Source organism: Eretmochelys imbricata, chromosome 2, assembly GCF_965152235.1.
Source record: "Eretmochelys imbricata isolate rEreImb1 chromosome 2, rEreImb1.hap1, whole genome shotgun sequence".
Lineage (NCBI taxonomy): Eukaryota > Metazoa > Chordata > Testudines > Cheloniidae > Eretmochelys > Eretmochelys imbricata.
This window is the reverse complement of record NC_135573.1, coordinates 25,088,814-25,113,999: the sequence shown is the minus strand read 5'-3', so window position 1 is coordinate 25,113,999 and position 25,186 is coordinate 25,088,814. Positions and strand designations below refer to the sequence as shown.

The window sequence follows — 25,186 nt, the reverse complement described above, 5'->3', positions numbered from 1 at the left end:
TGGATGACTGCAAGAAATCATTGATCCTATTCCTACCCCTCCAACAGAACCCCTAAACATATGGTAAATGCAAAGATTTACTAAATTAGAAAAATGCATATGATTGGGGGAGATGCGGGGGGAGAGAACTCATTTAAATGCTGTTCTTCCAATGGACTTTAGCTTTTCAGTTTTTCCGAACACCAACTACGTAGTCGTGGTACATAGCTTCAATCTCAGTGTTCATATGAAAATCCCAAGCCATTGCGAAGGGTGCTCCAGGAGGTATCTGGTGCTAGAATGGCTGCCCTTAGCCTTCCATTATAAGTAGCAGGAAGAAAAGGCAGCTTCAGCTGAATATCCAAGGTCTCTAAAGGATCAAGTGACAATTCTGGCAAGATTTTGAAAAAGGATGCCCAGAGCTAAAATGGTATAAATATATTATTTTTTATTTTATAAAAAGGCAAAATTATGACAACATGCAGACAAGTTACAATTCTGAGCAGGAACAGAAGCGAGTGCAACTCTTTTTTTATTAGAAGATAAATACTTGGAATTTCCATACATTTTAGATAAAGGACAGTTTATTAAAAAAAGAGAGACAGACAACATTTCTGTTTGTCACAATATGCTCAATTTCTCATATGTGCATATTTAACTGGATCAGTTAAAACATTTGGAACAAAAAACAATTCTCCTGTAGGAAAACAGAATTTTGTCAAAATCTTGACTCAGAAAGGTAGATTTCAACTGTTTCCCAAGGGAAATTTCTGCTTACAAAAGTCAACCTGACCCTAATCTAAATGTTTTGCAAGCTCCCCTTCTGCCCGAACTGCCACCCACCTTGTGGAGTTGTAGATTCTGAAAATAATCAAGGTAAGACAGGAAATTACAACTCATACAAGGCACAATGGCGACTCTGCCACAGGGAGAAACAGCTGTGAATCACAGGAGATAGAATCCAGCTGCGGAGCAGGAAGAACCCAGAACTACAATTCCCATGAGACATTGTAGCAGCTCAGGCAGAGAGAAAAGATTCGGAAACTAAAAGCTCCTATTCAGGAAAATATGAACATTTAGTTTCAGTCAAAAATGATGAAACATTCTGAATGAACATTTTACAGAACTTTTTGTTCCATGAAAAATTGCACTATTTTGACTTTTTGTCCCAAACTGGGACAAAAGCCCACTGTTAAAAATCTCAGATTTTCCTCATGGATTGGAAAGTCCGTTTTTCAGTCAGCTCTAATTGTATCTCATGCATCACATAAGGAAATTAAGACTTTTCTTTCAGCCTCTAAATGGTAACTCTGCAGTTAGGAAAGCTGGGAACTGCAAAACCTCCTGGATTTCACATGAGGATTTTCTTGTGCAACAGGTTTATGCTGTTCTTAAAATAGAGCAATAGTATTTCCATATGTGATAAGGAACTACAAATCACAGTACTTTTCTAAAGTTCTATATCCACCAAATTTCAGCTGGGGGTTTGCAAAGATGTTTTTGATACCATGAAAACAAACTAATTGAGTTTTAAACAAAAATAAAACAAAGCAAAACACACCACCCTTCTCTTCTCCCCCTCACACACACACACCCACCACAAAAAAACCCCACACTATTTCACATGATCAGAGCCAGGGAACCTCAATTTAGCTCCTTCACCCCCATTATTCTCACTGTGTTCTCATTTAAAAAGTTCTGTTTATTTCTGAAATGGAGTAAGGTCGATACTGAATGTCATTAATACGTTTACGTGAGGATACTCTACGTGGATGTGGGACTGCCCTGAGACCCACGTTCTTGTCCAGATGTAACCTCCAAGGAGTTATCAGTGAAATAATAAGTCTCATGTGTACCTTTGCTCAGATCACATGCTGATCTCCACTACCTCAGATCTTTGTCAAGTTGTATGGAAAGCTTTATTTTCCAAGACAGGTGTGGATATCTGAGATGCCACCGAAAGAAACAACTGACATTATTATAAGAGGATCAAGTATGAAACTGAGAAATGCAGACCAGTGTTACTAGATAGGTTTTAGCATGAGTTTTCCTTCTGAAGAAGAGCAATTGTAACCTGATGCTGACGTATGAAGAGAGGAAAGGATTTAACTCCTAGTCTTGTGGTGCATCCCATTGCGGTCAATGAGCATAAACAAATACTGGCACTAAAGGGTTAATTTGCACTGGATGTGGATGATAATTTGTGCTAGAATAATCTGAGATTTTTGAAGGTTTAGTGAGAAATCCACAACTGGGTTTCCATGGAGATTTGCATAGATGGAAAAGCTTTGGATGAAATATTCATCCAGAGAAGAGAAGCCCCCCGGGTGGGTGGGGGGGGGGTGAGAGAAAGGGAGATGGATACATGTACTCTCACTATTAGCCCACCTAGAACATATTTTATGCCAAAAACAGTAGGACCTTGAATTAGCAAACTACTCTGAAAGGGGAACTCCTGTGTAGTTTGTTGAAGGGGACATCATTCATGTAAACAGATAATCAGCCTTCCTCTTGAGTAGACTATCAATGCTCAAGGTATCGTGCGAAATGGCAGTTTTACTCTTGATGACTGATTTCCCTCCCCCCCCCCCCCCCCCCAATTCCAGGAGGAGTCTCAGAATGCCTGATTAATTTCAGAACTATATATTTTTTTTAAATCAAGAATTGAAAGCTACTGGGAAGAGTTTCTATTGCTCTTCTTTGAAAATACACTGTCAAGATTTTTGCTTGGATCCCACAGGAGATATTTTTAGGCCCCATGAACTGGGTTACAATTACTTTAAAATCCCTGAATGGAAGGGATGCTGAAGTGATCCACAGCCCTTCCCAAGTTGTCAATTAGTGGCAGGTGGAGAGATTTCATTTATTAAGGATCATCTTTCTCCTCTCTCTAAATCTTTTCCTGGGGAAGCAACCTCCAACTTTGACCTTTTTGAAGACAGAGACTTAAGTACCATCATAAGGCATTATCGCCAGACCCAAAATCATGGGTTCAAAAAAATCATGATTTACATGCCCTTCCTCCCGTCTCACCTCCCCCCAAAAGTCTCAAGATTTTTTAGCCAATGAGATATTTGTGTGTGCGCCATCTGGCTTTTGACCCTTCAGATTACACTCAGGTCAATTTTCAACTTTTCTCCAGTGCCATGAAGACTAGAAACTTGGTTTTATTTGAAAAGAAAAAAAAAAAAGAGAAAAGAAAAAGAAAAAGATTCTCACATAATCACTTGATACCAGGAAATGGGGCTTAAAGAAGGACACCCAATGTTGTGAGACTCATGATGAAGTCTTATGGCTTGGTGTCGCTGATAAGATCTTCCCAGAGATTTGTTTCATGCTCCCTTTGTTTGATGGATTTTTAAAAGGTCCTAAAGAGGCTTTCCCTACAGTGAACAGAGTATAAAATAGGAAGAACATAGTTCCCAAAAGACTCAATATATCCTGGCTGCTTTGCGAGCAGTGATCTTTCAGTACAGTTATAGAAAGTCTGTCTCGGAATTCCCAAACTGAAATATGGAAGGGAGTCCAAGTTGCAAAAATTAAGCTACATAAGAGCCTCAAACTGACACTTCTGTCACAAAGTTTTGGAACACAGGTAAACTTACTTTGTTCCGACGGGATTCCGCAGAATACTGATCCACTCTATGTACTTTTCTTCTTTTCTTTGGAGATGCAACTCGTCTTTCCTGTCTCCTCTTAGGAGTAATTTTTCTCTTAGGTCTCTTAGGCGGAGTAAGAGGTGAGCCATAACTACTCTCCTGTACTGGCGGAGAGAGATGTCTGGACTCAGAGAAATCCTGACTCAGCTAGCATCAGATACTACAGTGACCTGCATCATCAAATTGAGGAGCATGAAGATCAATGCTTCTTCAATAATATAGGAGTTAGAAAGGGACAATTTAGAGGTCTCTCTACAGAGGAACTCACTAAATTGTACTTGAAAGTGGGATAGCAGTTACTCAAGCAACTAACATAAGAGCAAATGAAATTGGTATTTCAGGAGACGGTCAATCAGGCCAATTTTTATGAATACGTACTGTAGTGTTATGAGTATTTCTCTCCAAGTGTAATTCAATTCACAAAATATACAAATAAATACACAAAATATGTAACAGTATCAGCTTCACATTTCTAGTGGTGTAAATTTTTTTTTTTGCATATTCTTGTGTTTGGGGAATCTTAATGAAACATGGAACATTTGACTTGCCGGTTACCACTTCTGCTGGAAGCATCTGTGCACTACAAAGCCACCACACTGACAATCTTGGAAAAAGAGTGCAGGGTTGAACCAACATGGAGACTGCACCTTCTGAATAATCTAATAATTTGTTAAGGGCAGTGAGAGAGAAAATGGCATTGTTGCTGACTGCCCTGTACTAGTTGTATGGATAAATTGAGGACATCAGTCTCCAGAGCTGTCAATATGGCACCTTTTGTGAGCAATACATTATCTATTAAAATAAGTCACTTGAAATGGGTTTATTCGTTTTTGTGTATGAATGATACAGAAGAAGGGACTGGAAGGGCCCAGTGTTCCTTTTTCCAATAAGCCCCACTTTAAAGATATGCAGGGTTGCCAAGCACAGCTCTCAATTTTGGCCTGTTCTGCACCTGAGAGTTGCTAAGCACCAACACCTTCCATTAATTTTCATGGGAGTTGTGGATTCTCAGCACCGCTTAGGACCATCTGTGAACAGTGTGAGAGGACACCTACAGGGAGATAATACAGCTAAGTCAGCAGGTAGGAGAAAATGGAACCTGCTATATGGGCTTGAGGAAAGTCAGTGATTTATAATCATATTTACTTCTGTCTACTTAGCCAGTTTCTCTGTTGTTCAGTCACAGAGCTGTATGAATGGAGGGGAAAGAAATAACAAACAAACAAAAAAGTGTTACCATCTGCCATGCTGTTTCATTGCTTCCAAGGCAAGCAGCTGGAAAGGAGATTCTAGTCCAGTCTCATTCGTCTCTCTCCAGAAAGGCATTTTAATAAAGCAGCACCAGAGTTTTCTTTTTAAAATGTTTCAAGCTTTGTGCAGTCCTGATGAGAGGAGCAGCAGGGAAAGGAAGGATTCTCATTTTACACTGTCCCTGAATAAACTCAGCCAGAGCTTGACAGTGCCAGACACACACTGGCCAGTGCAAGAAACCTAGATATTTTGAACACTTAGAAGAGCTGTCTCAAGACAGCATGTTAGAGGAGCAGCAGGAACAGAGTTTAGGCATGACAGGTTTTGATCTATTTAGAGCACTTACAGCAGTATGTATATTTATATACTTTTTAAATATATTTTTTTATTTCAAAGTTAGCCAGAAAGAAAAGCCAAGTTCTTGTTAACCAGCCAAACCTTAGCCTCACTTGAAAAGATTCAGAATAGGGTTATTTCTCTTTTGGGGAGTAAGGGGCCCCTCAGGAAGGAGATGAACAAATCCATCCCCCCTTTCTAGACATAACAAAAGGTGGGAACTAGCCAGCCAAAGCTCTGCCTCTCGACCCAGGAGGACAACCCATCAGTGTCACTGCAGAAGCACAGAAGGGAAAAGAAAAAACAGAATTGCGGAAATAACCAAGGGCAGGCACACATTTTAAATTTCCCATCAATACATTCCGAAAATAAAGTGAAGCTTTATAACCATCTTCCTAGTTCAAAAGAGCTGTTTGTGAAGGTCTCATTAAAAACAACGTTACACTGAAACACCTAATAAATAAAACATACTGCAAGTTATTGTAGTCAACTTATTGGGCGAAATCCTGGTTCTGTTGGCTTCAATCAGTGGAACCAAAATTTCACCCATAAATTTTGAGTACTTCTCCTTTTTATTCCTAAATTTTAATGTACTGTGCCCTCAATGTATAGAGCATTGAGCACTTCCTGCAAGGTTTGAGCGTCAACTGAAGTCCCTGGGAGTTGAAAATGAGCAGCACCAGGCAGGATCAAGTCTTTTTTAAAAAAAAGACATCATAATTTTATAGCTAGTGAGTTAGTAAATTATGCTAAACATCCACTCGACATTGCAAGAGGTGTGTTGAATTCCCCACCCCCTCTCCATCTAGAGAAGTCAGCAGCGAAGCTGCTTCTGAACTTAGGGAGTATGAGGCAAGAAGAGTTTAATATAAGGAGATTTTCACTTAAAAAAAAAAAAACACACCTCTTAAATATATTACACAATTTTCAAGAGCTTGCTTACAAGCTCCAGTGTGTTGCTCAGCTGCCACAGAGGAAAAACTGGTCAGAACCATTCCAAGTGTCTAAGTGCTGCCAGTCCTGTACAAAGAAAAATGATGTCCAGCTCCCATTACTAAGGAAGCAGCTTAGAGAGGTCCCACTGAGGGCTTCCTTCCCAGATGATTTATGAGACGTTCATAGCTCCCAGAAACTGGTGGGGGGGGGGGGTGAGGGGAAAGAGCATCAAGATAAACATAATACTTTCTAGCTCCTCCCTCCTGAAATCATGCCCCTAGCAAGTCTTAGACAGCTGCACGTTTGTTTTTAAATCCACATTTACAAAATCATGTCTTCTTTGTAAATTTGGGAACGGAAATATGTTCATCCATTAAACAGCCTGTTCTCCATTCATTGAAAGTCAATTTGGTGTGAAGTTATTTAAAGCAGGGTGATTTAAGAGAGGTTTTTTCGTTAGTCGTATAATTCCAGGCTAGACTTTAGATAGCTATCCAGAAGAATTCTAAGATTATTTTTTTCCCCCATTTTCTAAAAAGACCCAATTAATGTCCTACATTGCATAGAGTAAGGGTTAGCTAGAAACTTGACCTCTGGGAAACATCTTAATCCCACAAGGTACTGAAAATCTCAACTCCCAGTGACTGAGCTAAGCACCTCATAGCATTAGACCCCAAGAGAACTTGTCCAAAGAGCCTATTTAGAGCTCATATTTGAAGAACATATGCAATTTCATCTTCAAATTTCACTTTACCTCAGTGAAAAGATACGAGAAAGTGTCTCTGTTCTGTAGAAAGCTACACTCTAAAGTTACTGTTTTCTTTTAGTTTGATGCACAAGATTTGTCAGTCCTATATTATGTGTAATTACATAATTTGTTATAGGCAAAAGGTACTATAAAACATCAATGGCAGTTCACCCGTATAAGAACCAGGCTTGAATTATTTCAGAATCTGCCAAGACTTAGTCCTAGTATTTCAAATAGCATAGCTACGTCACTTGACCGGAGGTCAGACTCCCATTCGCCCATTAATGCCAACCATGAGAAGACACAGACAGACAGTCAAACAGAACTCTTCCCTTTTTAGCAAGTATTTGACTTATAGATTTTAGACGGTAAGTTATTTGGACCAGAGAATCTTTATTCTGCCTGGCACAGCACTGATGACATTGCTGGTGCATAGTGATTTATTAATAATGGCTCACAATTACTTTTAATCACATGCATATATTATTGCTTATGAATCTGTATCCAACTGTTCCAGCAGAGATATTGCCTTCATCTAAAGGCATGACTGATATTAGGGAAGGGAACACAGAGAGAAATTTTTCAGAGTTTAGAGATTTTTATGGAAAATTACTGAAGGAATAAATGAGAAGAGGTTAACACTTAAGTTGAAATGGAACCCTGGACATTCTAAAGTGTTTTAAAGGATAGAGATGGGAGCACTCGGAAACTAACAGGAATAGATACAAGGATTTTATGCAAACAGGTTGAGAGATTATACTGGACATATGCACCCCTTGAGTGCATTGTGAGACATAAGTTGCTGAAAGCACTTTGTTGGTAGCCGCAAGAAGTGCAGGTACCTGAAATAGCTCCAAAATTTTAAGTGCTATTGCTTTTATAAATGTTTCCTTTAAAAAGGAAGTGTATACGTTTAGTCTTAATTTTAAGAGTTTGATCTTTGCTTCCACAATTTGCACTGAATTCAGTGAGAGTTTTGCCTGAGTAAAGTGTCCAAGATGAACTGCCAAGTGTTTAAATATTTAGGTGTAGAATAAATATTGCCTCTCCACATCCCCAAGATAACACGCTCCTGTACAAGCTTTTGGGTGTTCTTGAAAGATGTAGTAATTTGGTAAGTAACCAGTGCAATTCATGTGAGTTCTGAACACTTTGTCACCACTCCTGAGCCCACACTGGTGGACAAAACAGAGGAGGGTGCTTTAAGCACCTCTGGGAAGTGATGGATTTTAAAGTCCCTATCTCATGCTGTTAGGACTCCTACGTCCATTTCTGAGGGAACAGTACTGGCAGGGCTAACCAAACTGCTTGTTCATAGACCGAATATTGAAAACCACGGTTTTCCAACTCTAGAACAGACTATTATCCAGGCTCCTTCAGATTGTCAACTTTGAAAAAAAAAATATTCACCCTCTCCTTTCCCCCAAGGAAACATACCAGAGAAACAAATATCCTTTTCTGCCTCTCTCATATAGGGTATATTTTTTTAAGAAGGGTAAATTGATTAAGGAGCACTAAATTGTGCTGTTATACCAGCTAATTTCACATCTGAAACCTTTGCCAGGCACATACCTACATCCATAATGTGAACTTTATACATTTCATTATTCATATCACACAGAGAGGGCTTCTAGACCACAGGTACAGTTCTCTTAACGTCAAATGACCCTTGGTCATAAGTTCTTGTTTATTTTAGCCAATTGTCTTCCCTTTCTGACAGATAGGAAGAGCACTTAGAGATAAGAAAGCCGCCTCAGCTCAGGAGTAAAGTGTTAGCAAATATTCCATAGATGTCATGGTTGATCCTTGAGATGTGTAACTTTTACACAGGAAAAAGCTATACTAACCTCAGAGCCAAAAGGACCATATCTGTGACCAGCAGCATCTGGTTGTTCAGAGTAGAAAGCATAAACATAAGGCCTGAAAGAAAGATTTTGTTCAGAATAGTCTGCTTTCAACCACAAAAGAAGAAGAAATTGCCAGGTCATGCTAAGTCAGCCTTTCAAATATTGTCTGCCATATGTAAAAAATTGTTGCTCAGTCAGATGTTTTCCAAAGTGTGATCAAGCAATCAGTTGCTCCAGAACTTCATTAGATAACAGAGCACACAGTCTGAGGACGCTCACTCTCCCTTCGTTCTGTATGAAGGAGAGATCATGATACCAGCTCACATGGGCTATGCAGCCTGCAGCATGTGAGAACTTGTGTAATAAAAAACACAATTAAGATCTTAACATTTTCCCAAGCTTCAGAGTGCAGCTTCTGCATTTACCCTGCCTAGAAGTTTATTAAGCCACATTAGATTAAGTAGCGCAAAACGGCCAACATTAATCCATGTAATTAAATGTTCCCCAATAATTAAAGGACATTTGCATCAGAGGTTTTTTGAGGAGGGTTGAAACACTGCTGGTTAAAAGCTAAGAGCATCAACGAATAGTGATACTGAATGCTGGCAAGAATAATTTTTAATACTAATATTCCAGCTGTTTCTGCATGTCCAGCTACTTTTAAAGAGAAGGCAAGTTGGAAGTTTACAAAAAAGGAATACTACATGAATTACCTTTCATTGTCTGGTAGGGTTAGCCACTGCAGTATTGTTAATATTCTGCGTTCATGGGGGATGACACTAGACCACAAAAGAAAAATAGGTTTAGTTATTGTTGTATACAGAGAAGATAATCATTAGGTATCCTATGATCTGGACCTATCATGGACAAGCCAATCTTCTTTTTTTTGCTCATTAGAGTTCAAATTTCATTCCCATTTTGCAGCTCAAGTTATTGCTCATCTTCTGCAACTCCATATATTATACTGAAAAGATAGTCTGATTAATCTCTCTCTCTCTCTCTCATTTGAGCCACCACTCTCAAGGAAACAGTTCATTTTTCTACTATCCTATGTAGCAGTGGATAAGGACCCATTCCTGTAAACTTTTATTCATGTGAGCAGTCCTTGCTCATAACAATAGTTCTGCTGAAGTCAACAGTACTGCCAGCCTAAGTAAGGACTACTCACATTAGTAGCATTTACATGATCTGCTCCCACTACTACTGGGACTTTTCAGCTTGGAAAAGAGATGACTAAGGGGATATTATAAAATCATGACTGGTGTGGAGAAAGTAAATAAGGAAGTGTTATTTACTCCTTCTCAGAACACAAGAGCTAGGGGGTCACCAAATGAAATTAATAGGCAGCAGGTTTAAAAACAAACAAACAGAAGTATTTCTTCACACAACGCACAGTCAACCTATGGAACTCCTTGCCAGAGGATGTTGCGAAGGCCAAGACTATAACAGGGTTCAAAAAAGAACTAGATAAGTTCATGGAGGATAGGTCCATTAATGGCGATTAGCCAGGATGGGGAGGGATAGTATCCCTAGCCTCTGTTTGCCAGAAGCTGGGAATGGGCGACAGGGGATGGATCTCTTAGTGATTACCTGTTCTAGTCATTCCCTCTGGGGCACCTGGCATTGGACACTATTGGAAGACTGGATACTGGGCTAGATAGACCTTTGGTCTGACCCAGAGTGGCCACTCTTATGAAGTTATTAGAAAGGCTCACATTGACTTTGGTGGGAACTGAATCAGGTCTTAAATTGGTATAAACCAGTTTCTCTCACACAGATCTGTAACCCCCTTGGGGTTCAGAGAGCATGGCCCTTTAAATCTTTTTCCTAAGGGGGAAGTGCTGATTGTTCCAGAAGGAGGAAGTGCTGTGGGGGCAGGAGGAGCAGAGAGAGAGAGGGGAGTGTCAGTGTGTGGCTCTGGACAGAAGGGCTGCAGCAAGCAGGCCCTCACAGAGGGAAGCAGCCAAGAACCTGCATGAAGCCTGGGAAGAACAGAGCGGCCCATCGGGGACACCCCAGGACCGGAGCCAGGAGGAGCACAGTGCCGGAGAGGAATCAGCCGAGAAGGACAAGCTGGAGCTGGACTCAGTATCACTGCTGCCCAGAGCTGCATGAGGCTGTGAGTACTGGGGCTTGTGACCTTGCATTGGGAATAAAGAGGGAGGCTGTTAGCTAGTTAAGTGGGGAGGTTGTCGCTCTGTGTGGCTTTGTAGAGAGCGGCAGAAGAGGGCATCGGAGTGGTTTGTTGGGGAAAGTTTACTGGTGTTGAATATGACCAAGAGCACCCAAGACTCACCACTGGACTGGAACTTTGCCCAAGACTCTTGAACTCTGCGTGCAAACACATTGCTCGGTGTCTGCCCTTCCAGATTGTGGTACCACTGGGCCTATGGGGCCTTGTATTGAATGCAACCCTGTTTTATTGCTCCCCATATAATTCCCCCTGTTCCCCCCCGCCATCCCTCTGTGAATAAATATTTCCCTTTCCTATATTCATTGTACTCTTCTGGTGGGTGTGTGCGTTCACTCTGGGGGGTTTGGAACAGGTGCCCCTGGGGTGGAAAGGACTTTCCCTGCTGCATTCCTGCGCATGCCTTCTCTTGGCCAGAGTTGCCTGCACAGCAGACTCCATCTTGGCCACGAGGGCGCTAAAATTACATATACATTTAGAATGCCAGTCATTCAATCAGCATCATGACGCTCAATTTTGAAACTCTTATTCTGCTAAAACCTCCTTAAGAATACTGAGACTTCCCAGTTGGGTGGTGAGACTAATTTCTACAAGAAACAGAAGAAGAAGCAGAAGCAGAATTTTTAAACAGAGTTGTTAATCTTTAAAAATGTCATCTTTTTGTGTTCAAGACAAAAAGCTACATGAAACTGGAGTTAAGACTGAGAACATACATTGGTAATTTAAGGGTATAAATTACATCCCTCCAATGTTTATCACAAAAACAAGCATTACAAATCTTAACTCTGAATTTCCTGGATTAAGTTTAAAAGAAATCCCAACATTCTAAAGTATGGAAATGCACAGGTCAGACACCCAAACAGCCTTAACTGTGCATGGTGTCACTACAGGACAATGATCACCCAATTATGGCTAGTGCATAATAGTTTAACTTAATCTGGAACCAGACACTAACTGTTAAAGCAGCATTTCTCTTTTTGGCTCATGGTTTCACTACATGGCTGTCCCCCTATGCTGTCAAAGTCCATCATAGGTGATGGAAGCCACTTTGAAAGTGGGCAGTTAATCATGGAATTCTCTGTAGTAAAACATTCACCAGCTTCTCCTGTACAAGTAAATTCCAGTTACGAAGAATGGAGAGGGAAAAAAATTACCATTCATCCTAAAAAAATTATTCCTCAAAACATAGTGAGTTTAACTATATGGTAAGTTCGAAGAGTCTACATCACTCCATTATGTAAGTCATTTGGGAATAGTAAAGGGTTTGCTAAATTTCTTAAGGGACATCTTACAAATTCTCAAACAACATTAATTCTGGGCCCAAAGTGCACGTGCTATAATTCTGAGGAGTATACACACTCTTCAGACATACAGTGGCTGAATCCCTACTTCCAGAATTATTTCAAGTTCGCATTTAACTATGAAACCACATAATAGATTCTAAATAATGTGAATTACTTAAAACCATTAGTCACCATGCCCAGCATGACTATGTAGTGGTAGCATATTTTCTTAACGGACAAGGAAAGTAAGTGAGGTCCCTTGCTCCTAAACCAGCAAGTTAGAACTCATGCAGATTAGGGGTGGGGGTATGGCAGTGGGAGCTTCTGTCTATCACGGACATTTTCATAGCGGTCACAGATCCACAGGATCTGTGATACGCCCTAGCTTTTACACAGCCTCTTGGACCAAGGGGTCTCATTCTTTCTTAAGAGTAGGCTCTGCAGCCTCATCACCTCAGAGACTGAATCTCTAAGCTTCATGACTCCTGCTTCACACCAGGAGCTCTGCCCAACACCACCTGAGAGACTCCTAGGCCTGGTCTACACTGCAGGGGTGTGAAAAACACCCCCCCTCCGTGAGCGATGCAAGTTTCAGCGCTGTAAAGTGGCAGTGTAGACAGTGCTCCCAGCGCTGGTAGCTACTCCCCTCATGGGGGTGGTTTTTTTTTAAAAGCACTGGGAGAGCTCTCTCCCAACGCTGGTGCTGCAACTACACAGCCAGGTATGGCAGCGCTTTGATGTTGGCAGGGAAGACATACCCCAGTCAGAAACTTTTACTCTCTTCAGGGACACAGGCACCTCAGCAAGTATTTGCAGTTACACCAGACAGCCTTTCCAAAACAAAGCAGGGTTTATGAGTCAACTGGAAGACAGCATTGGAAGTCCTTAACACAGAGAAGCAGAGTCCATCCAGCGACACCTGAGCAATCTGCGAGCCACGCTGCTATGGACTCCATTTCAATCTGTGTCCCTTTGTCTGTCCATAGTGACAGCAGTCCAGCCTTTCCCGAACGTCAACTCTTCAGCCTGTCACCTCTCAGACCTTTGTTCTCGAGCTGGCCTCTGCTCAGCCTTCCTGCTGAGAGGTGGGGAGAAAGCCTCCTTCCTCTTTGTTATTGATTGCTAGGTGTCAATGTGCTGTCCACCAGGAGTTTCCATGGTCTTCCCAGATATTCCATTGACATCGGTTAGCCTCCACCAATCCTTTAATGACCCAGTAAGTCCACCCCAGACATCTAGGCAGCACACACACTTCATGCCTCCTGCACTGCCCCAAAAGCAGATTTAACCCGTTAGCCCCCACTGGGTAGCAATGCAAAGTACAGGGGGAAACTGAAGCACACACAGGATTCATAAAAAAAAAAAAGATTACAGAAAATTCCCATTTCATCACAATAGCACATATCACTGTGATATTCAAGAGCATAATTCTGGTGGAAGGCTTTATCAAAAAAAAAAAAAAAAAAAAGAGAGAAAGATCCATTTAATACCTTGAGCTAAACACACTCTGCTCTCTTCCAGCAAGGAGTTCCACAACAGGATCTCTGCTGCCAAAGTTTGTCAGAAGGAAGAAAATGGGGTGATCTCACTTCCCTCTAGTAATCTTTCAGAGCTCAGAAATGATACATATCCAGCCATTTTCAGATAGAAAGATGGCTGGCTGAATGCAGGATTAGGCAGTAAACCTCAGAATTGTCTTCTGGATTGGAGCAAGGGGAAGAGGGTATTCATCCAAAACATGGACAGTCATTTTTAAAAGACAAATTGTTTCATTTGAGGGGGAAATGTCTGAATTCGTTAGGCTGCAACGCTGGCACATTTTCATCATGCCAAATGCTGTAAGTGGCAGGAGGGCAGAAGAGGCTCCTATAAACACCCTCACATAGAATATCAGGGTTGGAAGGGACCTCAGGAGGTCATCTAGTCCAACCCCCTGCTCAGAGTAGGGCCAATCCCCAACTAAATCATCCCAGCCAGGGCTGTGTCAAGCCAGGCCTTAAAAACCTCTAAGATGGAGAGTCCACCACCTCCCTAGGGAACCCATTCCAGTGCTTCACCACCCTCCTAGTGAAATAGTGTTTCCCAATATCCAACCTAAACCTCCCCCACTGCAACTTGATCCCACTGCTTCTTGTTCTGACATCTGCCACCACTGAGAACAGCTGAGCTCCATCCTCTTTGGAACCCCCCCTTCAGGTAGTTGAAGGGTGCTATCAAATCCCCCCTCACTCTTCTCTTCTGCATCCAAGGGCTAAAAGAGTATGCTGCTGTTAAGGCCTGGTCTACACTTAAAAGTTAGGTTGCATAGCTATGACATTCAGGGGTCTGAAAGATGTACACAGCTGAGCCCTGTAGCTTTGCCAACTTAATACCTGGTGTAGACGCAGCGAGGTTGACAAGACTATTTCCCTTGAGCTAGCTATGGGAAACTGGAATTCCTACAGCAACAGAAGGGAAAAAACCAAACCAAAACAAAAAACACCACACAACAGGCATTTACAGAGATATAACTACAGTGCCGTAGCTGTACCACTGTAGCACTCATAGTCTAGACATGGCCTGAGACTAAGCTGCCAGATAACTTTTAGCTAAAGTTGAGCAATACAATTAACAACATAATCACACTTATTTTCCACTCAGGAGCCCTCCACAAAGAAGTCGTCAGGCTCTGGACCAAGGTAAATGTCACATTGTAATATATTATTTAACAAAATTATAAAGAAACCACAGTGGGGGGTGGGAAATGGGGTGAGGTTTTAAGCTTTCTTTGGCTGGGAAGCTACTGAATGTTAGAGCCAGGGAAAACTAATGAACATTTACTTACACCAAATTAAGTCTGAATTATTTGCAACAGGTCTTTAGAAATAAAGGTCACTTACACAGACCAGAAGAATGTCCCAGCTTTCACCCCTTGCTTGGTAGCAGTAATCCATATCTAATGAGGAAAATATAAAAGGATTATAATAGTACTCAAGTCTTGATTTAAAAAAAGAAAATTAAAGCAAATTTTCAAAACGTTTTCCAACCATAAACAAGGAAGTAAAGTGTAGCCTTTAGAATCCCATCTCAAATTTGAGCATTTGTAAGAAGACATGCTGTTCTATACAGATTTTGGGGAAGTGAATTATTCTTTAGTCAGCCATGTTGAGGTATGCAGTGTTGTAGCCAAGTGGTCCCAGGATATGAGAGAGAGAGGGAGAATTAGTAAGGTAATATCTTTTATTGGACCAACTTCTGTTGGAGAGAGAGAGACAGACAGACAAGCTTTTGAGCTTACACAGAGCTCCTCTTCAGGTCTGGGAATTATGAAGAAGAGCTCTGTGTAAGCTCAAAAGCTTGTCTCTCTCTCTCCCTCACCAACAGAAGTTGGTCCAATAAAAGATATTACCTCACCCACCTTGTCCTGCAGCCACGTGGAGGGTCATTTTATACTTTTCTTCCATTTCACCTTAAATCTCCATTACTCCTCTTTCACAGGAAGTGATGTAGTTGCGTGGCCTACATGAGGCACTTCTAGCCATCAAAGGACAGCAATATCCCATTTTGGCCTCTTTCTGATCAAAACTGGGAGAACACCACTTTAGCAAACAACTGTCAAAAATTTCAGAGTAGCAGCCATATTAGTCTGTATCCACAAAAAGAAAAGGGGTACTTGTGGCACCTTAGAGACTAACCAATTTATCTGAGCATAAGCTTTCGTGAGCTACAGCTCACTTCATCCAAAGTGAGCTGTAGCTCATGAAACCTTATGCTCAAATGAATTTGTTAGTCTCTATAGTGCCACAAGTCCTCCTTTTCTTTTTGTCGTCAAAAATTTGTTACTCAAAACTAGAAGACATGCTTGGAAGATTTTCTTCAACAAAAAAACAAAAAAACCCACACACTTTGGCTGAACAAGAAATAAATAGCTTTCAGTGGTCACGTATTGGAAAATACCTCTTAACTCGGAACCTTCTGGGTCAATATATGTTCATCATCATCATCTTCTAGACAGTTGCCTGTGCATGAATTATTCCACAGCCACATCCTGAATTTTCTACACACATCTTACTTTAGTCTTAACTGAACTAATTTAATGAAGTGTTTAAGTGCTATGAAAATGGAGATTTTTATATTTGAGACTGTTAATAAACATTTAACCTAGGTATATTGTTCTCATTACACAATGATATTAATAAGCACCTTCACTCCTCCCTTCAATCCACTTTTCTCCCCTTGAAAAGCTCCATAGTTGATCTCTGCACCCTCAATGCCTCCAAACCTTATTTCTCAAGTTTTTTTTTCTCTCTTTTACTGTTTGTTTACAGTTGTTGGCCAGAAAATAAAGATCAATCAAGTCCTCCAACAGTAGCTAAAGCTATGTACCAATCCTAATTATGATTACTACTGAAACTAACCATGACCCCAATGAAGTGAGCTCTAGCTCACAAAAGCTTATGTTCAAGTAAATTTGTTAGTCTCTAAGGTGCCACAAGTCCTCCTTTTCTTTTTGCAAATACAGACTAACATGGCTGCTACTCTGAAACCTGTCATATTTCTAGGTAGTGATTCTAAGCACATGCCCCAAGAGACACCCTCCTTCTGACCAAGCTAGTAAAATGGAAGTAGCTTTGACAGATTAATGATTAGGATTGGCACACATTGCCAAGGCATCCTGCGTATCAGACGAGATGTTGATAGTTGGTTTTAATTCTGATCCTCTGCCCAGCCTCTTTACAAAAGTCCTGCTGAAAGGCATACACAGATCAGGGCATGTTCTGTGAACACCACAGTTTTGCTTGGAATAGGAGTCTCCATGCATAAGACCTGTCTACTTTTCAATGTTATGCTCACATGAAGCCTGCGTCTGAAAGCCCTCTGTGTGCGAAACGCCCACTGAAGTCCATGAAGACTTCTACATATAACAGCCTTACTGGACTGAGTTTAAGATGTGACAGGAGACAGCCCAGTAGAGTTAAATCCTCTACATTATAACTGTTCTGTGAATAGATACAAGGGTAGCAGGGGCAGTGGCAGTACAAGCTTCCCGACACTGTACTCGAGCAACCTGTCCTATCGCTGAGGAACTAGTTCTGCCTCCATGCCTACCTAACAGTGGTGAGACTGCAATTATATTCGTATTGGAACATGGACTCAATAGAGCTGAAATTAATCCAACAACTCCTCAAACAATGAGCACTCAGAAGTCATTAAAGACTAACTACTCATACGGTCGATACTTGAACTGATGCCTTACGGAAAGGGAAGCGGGTGTCTGAATCAGTTTCTTATCCTTGGCAGACTACCATCATGATAAATTTAGCTCTATGCTACACGGACAATAAGATACTATAGGATCATTTGAAAAACTACTTTGGTTTATTTTTGTAGAACTAAAAGGAAAAAAAAAAAAAGTTTGCCGTAATGCAATTTCTTGCCAAGATCCACAACAACAACAAAAAATTGGAAGCAATATTTCAGGGCATCTGAAGAGGAGACTGCAATGGTCATCCAGATGTAACATATAGATGCACAGTTTAACACCAAACCAAGTTTAGGATTACAACAGACATATTAGACCGAATTCAGTACCCTAAAAGAGCAGGATATAATTGTCCCCCACCCCTACTCCTCCCAATGGATAACATAATATAATTAAATGGACACTACAAATGATTTTAGCCTAAATGCCAATTGTAGACAACAAAAATAAGGCTGACATCCTATCCCTCCCTCCAGAACAGCAAGAGTTGAGAACAAAGCATGCGGGTTATCTTTGAACATCCTCCCTCACTGGTTTGTGTCACATCTTTAAAGTTATATAAACCTCAAAGTCCCTGTACTGTACCTATAAATTTAAATGTATTTTACAATCCTCTGTGACGAGCATGTTTGTTCAGGTCAGTTATCCCACAGTTTGCTGTGTTTGATTTTGCAAGGTCAGCATCATTTGTGAGTTTAAGTCATTTATTTGTTATACGTAAATACAGTTTTAGCTGCTAGTGGAAACTATATCATGTAACATGCATGTACCTTATATTACATCACACCACACCCTGTATCGCAGGCTATAGTAGGTCTATATTATTAAAGTACCCTACTAGCACAGAGGAGAGAGGAATAACATTTAAAACATTATCCAGCATTCCCTATTACTGTGTATCACAAGAATTAGATGGGTTTCAGAGTAACAGCCGTGTTAGTCTGTATTCGCAAAAAGAAAAGGAGTACTTGTGGCACCTTAGAGACTAACCAATTTATTTGAGCATGAGCTTTCGTGAGCTACAGCTCACTTCATCGGATGCATACCGTGGAAACTGCAGCAGACTTTATATACACACAGAGAATATGAAACAATACCTCCTCCCACCCCACTGTCCTGCTGGTAATAGCTTGTCTAAAGTGATCATCAGGTTGGGCCATTTCCAGCATAAATCCAGGTTTTCTCACCCTCCACCCCCCACACACACAAATTCACTCTCCTGCTGGTAATAGAGAGTTGTCACTTTGGATGGGCTATTACCAGCAGGAGAGTGAATTTGTGTGTGGGGGGGGTGGAGGGTGAGAAAACCTGGATTTATGCTGGAAATGGCCCAACCTGATGATCACTTTAGACAAGCTATTACCAGCAGGACAGTGGGGTGGGAGGAGGTATTGTTTCATATTCTCTGTGTGTATATAAAGTCTGCTGCAGTTTCCACGGTATGCATCTGATGAAGTGAGCTGTAGCTCATGAAAGTTCATGCTCAAATAAATTGGTTAGTCTCTAAGGTGCCACAAGTATTCCTTTTCTTTTTACAAGAATTAGAGTATGTTTAATTTCTACAGCGCAGAAAAGTCTGTTGTATTAAGGACCCAAAGATTCAGCTCTAGTGCAAAAGCCAGTACTCAAATCCAGCTTAGAAGATAAACGATTTCACATGTTTACAGGGTCATATATTAATGCCTTTAAACACCTCTGAATTACAGTATTACTCTATTCCTTTTATTAGTAGGTAGACACAAAGAAGTTAAGCCACTTGTTCAACGTTATACAGGACATCAGTGGCAGCACCCAGGAACAGAACTTAGGAGTCCTCAGAACCCCTAGTCTCCTGGTCAAACTGCTAGACAATACTGCCTTTGTGTATGTACATTACTACAAGGAAAATCAATTGGCATGGCTCCTGGACTAGATTGTGAAAGCCAGCAAAGTGCAACATCTATCTATTTTTAATCTTTTGTGGAAAAATAAGTTCCAAATCACTTCATAAAGCTTTCCCAGTATTTGTTGCATTATGAAAGTACGGGCAAAAGCACATCCTAGGCCAAGGCCAATATAAAGTAAATGCACTGCATTTTGGCTCTTGTGGGATCACTGTACAAACACTTCTTCTGCAAGCTGGCCAAGGAGGGAAATTCTGGTCAGAAGCAGAGGTACTGTATACACCATCTGTGGTTGAGGAGAGGCAATGTCTGGGTGGGAAATCCCTTTCTCATTAAGAAATGGCCCCAAGGGGGGGGGGGGGGGATTGCACAGTAACTTACAGGGTTTCTGAGGTAAATCTGCATTCAAATTTGGTACAACTATGTAGAATTAAAACCAGAGCTGTTTCATGTGTATCCACTACCAAAAAGGTAAAATATACAGCAACCCCTTCCCTACCATGCACCTTTTATCTGACTGAGATAATTATGTGACCTAGTAGTTTAGCACAATTGCCCTCTGGCACAGTCAGACATTTTTGGTATCAGAAAGCTATTACCTAGTAATTGGCTGAGATAGGGTCAGACGCACAGGGTGGATTTGCCAATTTAAAGCCAAAAAAGTTGCTTATGGAATGAAGTTCTTATGGATATCCATTTTCTCCCTATTGACCATGAAGGATCAAGAAAATATCATTTTAAACAATTGATAGGTTTTTACAATAGAAAGGCTGGATGCAGCTTCCTGCAGAGCCCCATCTCTCTCCTTTTAATCTCACCATTTTATCAATACTGTTCCTATGTTGGTTGCGAGAGACTATTTGAGTAAGCTATGAAGCTCCTTATTCCCTCAGGAAATATTCCAACTGCCTCCATGCTGCCAGACCCTCCTAGCCTGAGCTTGATCCTTTGATAGCCAATGCAACATATTCCTATTAAACAGAGGCAAATCTGATTGGTTTCAAAAATAGAGATTGCTTAGATGTAGGACTTGTTTTTCCCCCTGAAACTGACATTTCTAAACTATGTAGTACTTGGACCTAATGTCTAGAGACTATAAACACAGCACTGAGACACAACATGTATTCCAGTGACTCATTAATATACAGCAGCTACAAGTAAGGTGGTGGTTTAGGAACATGATGTTCCTTTTGGAGCCTCAGCTGGCCAGCAGCACAGTTCAGTGCTTCTCACTAGGCCCTTCTGAACTCTTCAAGTTCAAAAAAACCACCACACCCCCTAGAATTGTTAAATGCTTCCAGTCTCAATTTAAAGTGAAAGTAAAACATCAAAAAAAGCCAGCCAGCCATGACACAGGAGACAAATCCAGGCTAATGACCAGAAATGCTACAAAAGAGCCTATGTGTTGTACTGCAGTTTTTATACAGCCATGATTTAAAAGTTAGTGGACAAAAAGCTGGAAAACTACAATGCCTTTTTTGGAAGAAAGTGTGGGCCTACTGATTCCTTCACTGTAGGATAAGTGGCATTCACCCATATGGGTTTACTCCTGAAAAACAGGAAGCTTAAAAACTTCTACAAATCAGATTTGGCATTTAATGAAGATTTTGAGCTTCATTAAAAAAAGATCAGTGCTGTACACTGAAAATAAAGCTTTTAAGAGTATAAGTCATCCAGAAGGGTTTATCCTCTAAGAGAGGCTCCAAAACTGGGAAATTTCTCTGGGACACTACAAAACCTTGCCATAGGTCCTGGAGATCCAACACACTTTGCATTTTTATTACCCATTTCTATCTGCCTTTTTAAACAACTTATTCCTGTAGTAGAAGCATTGGTTGAGGAGGGAAGGAAGGGGCTAGTCTACTGATAAGGCTAGAGTGTGATTTCCATGGTTCATAGAGCATATAAACTATTCTACACAAGAAAAATACACCATCTGATCAGTATTTTCAACAATGAATATGGCTTTGACTACTGGTTAAGAGACCTTTGAGATTTGTTCTTATGGTTAGACTAGAGGTCATAAAAAACACTGAGAAGGGAACTGCAAGCATCAAGAAACAGTTTTTTAGTGCCTCCTTTGAGACCACTGGCCCAGATGCCCATTATCTCTATGTGGATATCAGCTAAGGATAAGACATTTTATTTGCACATGGATGGTACCATGTGCCACTTTTTTAAATAAAGAATAGTAAAATCTTGTTTTCAGTACTCTGAGAACTAGGTTGTTGAATTCACATGATCAGGTTTTAAATGCTACTTATTGCACGCTGAAATATTTACAAAAACTAGCATGGGGTTTTTTTTTTTTACATGCCCTCAAGTTACCTTCCGATAAATACTCCCTTGGAAATATAAAATACAAGTTATCTGTCAAATCCCACTGATTTCACATGGTGATCTATGTGTATTCTTATGAGATGCTGATCACTGAAGTGAACTTTTTAATTATAATTATTACACAATCATCCAAAGCCTGCACTGACCCAATTCTCTACCCTGCCTTTCCACCCAGGATAGGATATTTCTGAACCACACACAATTCAAGTCACCCTGCCCCATAACGCCATACTGTAAAGCATGTAACCCTCAGGAAGCTTGCCCTGACACACACTTTACTTTATCTTATTCCTAATTTCACTGTGTCACCTTGACCAATTCAGCTCCCTCGTTGAGTTTTACATCCACCAGATAGTTAGAGAAAGCAATAGGCTAACTCTGGTTGGGAGCAGGACTAAGCTATAGAAAACTTTTTACTTATACAGAGTTGTAGAATAGCTTTCCTCAGCAACACCTTTCATTATTTGTAGTTTACTGGTTGCTCTCCAAATTTCCTTGAGTTTGCTAAAAAGATTAAACTCTGAGGTATCCAAAACTGTATTTGATATTCTTGTGACCTCACCAGTGGCAGACAGAAAGGGTCCCTTCCACCCTGCTTATGTACATGTAGTTTAAGAGCCGTTTGGGTTTTTTTGGCCATCTTATTTTCCACCCTCTCCACCAATGGGCCTCTGTCAGGGTTACTGCTTTCACAAGCCTCTCCTCCCTCATTGAGTTTCTGCGGTTAGGGGTTTTTCCTCCCTTATGTATTAACTTGCATTTTACCAGGTAGGGTTTCAATTTCTTATTTTAGTAATGCTTTTTTTCCTTAAACTTCTCTAGACCAATCACATTATTTCACAAAAAGAAAAGGAGTACTTGTGGCACCTTAGAGACTAACCAATTTATTTGAGCATGAGCTTTCGTGAGCTACAGCTCACTTCATCGGATGCATACCGTGGAAACTGCAGAAGACATTATATACCCACAGAGACCATGAAACAATACCTCCTCCCACCCCACTGTCCTGCTGGTAATAGCTTATCTAAAGTGATCATCAAGTTGGGCCATTTCCAGCACAAATCCAGGTTTTCTCACCCTCCGCCCCCCCCCCCCCACACACACACACAAACTCACTCTCCTGCTGGTAATAGCCCATCTAAAGTGACCACTCTCTTCACAATGTGTATGATAATCAAGGTGGGCCATTTCCTGCACAAATCCAGGTTCTCTCACCCCCCTCCAAAAACCACACACACAAACTCACTCTCCTGCTGGTAATAGCTTATCCAAAGTGACCACTCTCCCTACACTTTATTTCAGTATCCTCAATAGTGTTTTCAGCTCCAACCAGTGCCATCTGAGAGCTTAACTCCGTCAGGACATTAATTGTTCCATAACTCCCCCATAATCATGTCACCACCATTTCTCATGGCCCTTTGTTTAGAGTCTTTAGCCACTTTTGATTGCCAGTGACAGTATTCTGGAACACACTTGTAAGAACTATCTGCTCTATATCCCACTCAACACAGCAGGTGATGTGGCATCTACAGTGCTAAGTCAATCTTCAGCACTTAAGTGGTCTTTCATATTCAAACACTGTATGAAGCCAGGCCCTGTCTTTTACATTCTTTCTATTTTGGAAAGAAAAAAGTGGTGGCAAATATTTAGACTGCACCTAATTCTCATTGAATTTCAATGCAAAATAACTGCTTTGAGGTCCCTTTGAAAACTACAGCCTTGTAGCTGAAGAACTACTGGCCCAGGGTAAAGGTCCAAAGCTAGTTTAAAATTCAAGATCAGATGTTTTTCTTGGAAGATATTATCTTGTTCAACTGGAGCATGAATTAATTCAGGGAAGTATTATGGCTTGTGTTATGCAGGAGGTCAGAGTAGGTGGTGATCACAATTGTCCCCTTGGTCTTAAAAATAAATAAATAAAAAACTATGAAAGTTGTGTCATGTTACAAATCTTGTGTGTTAATATGTTCCATCAGTATCTCTCACACACACAGTACCAGAAGTTGTGGGGGGAAGGAGGGGGTTTCCTGGTCCTGCTCACAGGCCAGAGGGCTCTGTAGAAAAGTGTGAAAGCAAAGCCAGTCTGAAATAAAAGTCCATTTAAAGCTAAGCAAGATGAGTTTTGTCTCACTGCCTTAGGGAGCAGCCTGTTCACACGCTCTCTCTGATTCTGGGGTCTTGTGTATTATTGTTCTGAATTCTAAGAAATAAAAGCAGCACAACCTTCCAGCAACAGTATATGTTTTTATCTAATTCTGTGTGTGTATGTTTAGAACAGAACTAAAACCTGACAAACCTGTAATGTGCAAATTAAAGGGAAACGCTATAGAATCATAGAACTATATGGCTAGAGGGGACATCAAGAGATCTTCCAGTCCAGGGATACTCAGTTCTCAGAGGTTCAGGAGCAAAATTAGCAACCAACATTCCCAAAAGAGTCACAATAGTGTGAATTCATTGTTTCATTTACTATTTTACACACACACACACAGAAAAATTATTGACCAAGTATTATTCTGGAACATAATACCCTGATTGGTGAATAATTAAAATCACACAGTGTTTGAATATCACGTGCTGCAAAGAGCCACAGGAAACACATTAAAAAGCCACATGTGGCTCACAAGCCTCAGTCTGAGTATCACTGTTTTAGTCCATTCCCCTCCACTGAGGCAGAATTACATATACTTTGGACATATGCCACACTCTGAAAATATACTGATTTGAGTTAAACTGTGCGGCCTAAAACAAGATATTTCTAACTACATCTAGTTCACAATTACCAACAAGAGCCATGTTGCATAATCAATGGTTTTACTATTCTGAAAAGCGAGAGCCAACTCAAAAGTTACATTAAAATGACAGAAGCTGGGCCAGATGTCAGGAGATTAGGTTCAAATTGTTCACAGATGTATTTTTATTGCTACTATTATTGGCTGTATTCCAAAGCACAGGAGAAAAAAAATGTCTGAAAACTTACTGGTTGACCTCCCCACCATCTGTGATTGAATTTCTCTCGCCCTCGAAGACTGAAGCTGGCATCAAATACAGGGTCATACATTGAATTGCCAACAATTCCATGTGATTCAGGATAGAGTCCCTTTGTGCAGAAGTAGATTAAATTAGTGAACCTTTAGTACACGTTAAAATGCAGTTCTGCACAGTTATCCACAAATACCACTAAATTCTTTAAGAATGGAAAACTGGGTATGCCTGTAAACTTCAACCGAATTAGAGATCTTAGTTTTAAGATTAAAAAAAAAATGTTTAGTGCTTTAGATATTCATTAAAGCAGTACGAGATCATTTGCATATCCTGATCTTGTCTTAAAGCATAGCTACTTCAGCAGTTAGCTACTTTAAAAGTGACAGAAAGTCCTTTTAAAATAGTACTTTCAGTTCATCTTTGTAAAATATTCTGGTGACAGTAAATGGTGGCAATAATAATAAATAAATAATATAGCTAGCATTTACATTTCATCATGTTTTATC

General features: G+C 40.6%; 1 protein-coding gene across 1 annotated transcript in view; it reads right to left on the bottom strand.

Moving 5' to 3' along the window:
• The window catches only part of ENPP2 (ectonucleotide pyrophosphatase/phosphodiesterase 2), a 67,089-nt gene that overhangs the window by 26,223 nt on the left and 15,680 nt on the right, over positions 1–25,186 (bottom strand). The window contains exons 8-12 of the mRNA XM_077808662.1: positions 24,676–24,795; positions 15,110–15,165; positions 9,470–9,535; positions 8,757–8,829; positions 3,585–3,737 (exon numbers count right to left, since the gene is read on the bottom strand). Coding sequence (XP_077664788.1) covers positions 3,585–3,737; positions 8,757–8,829; positions 9,470–9,535; positions 15,110–15,165; positions 24,676–24,795 — 468 coding nt within the window. The remainder of the gene's footprint in view (positions 1–3,584; positions 3,738–8,756; positions 8,830–9,469; positions 9,536–15,109; positions 15,166–24,675; positions 24,796–25,186) is intronic.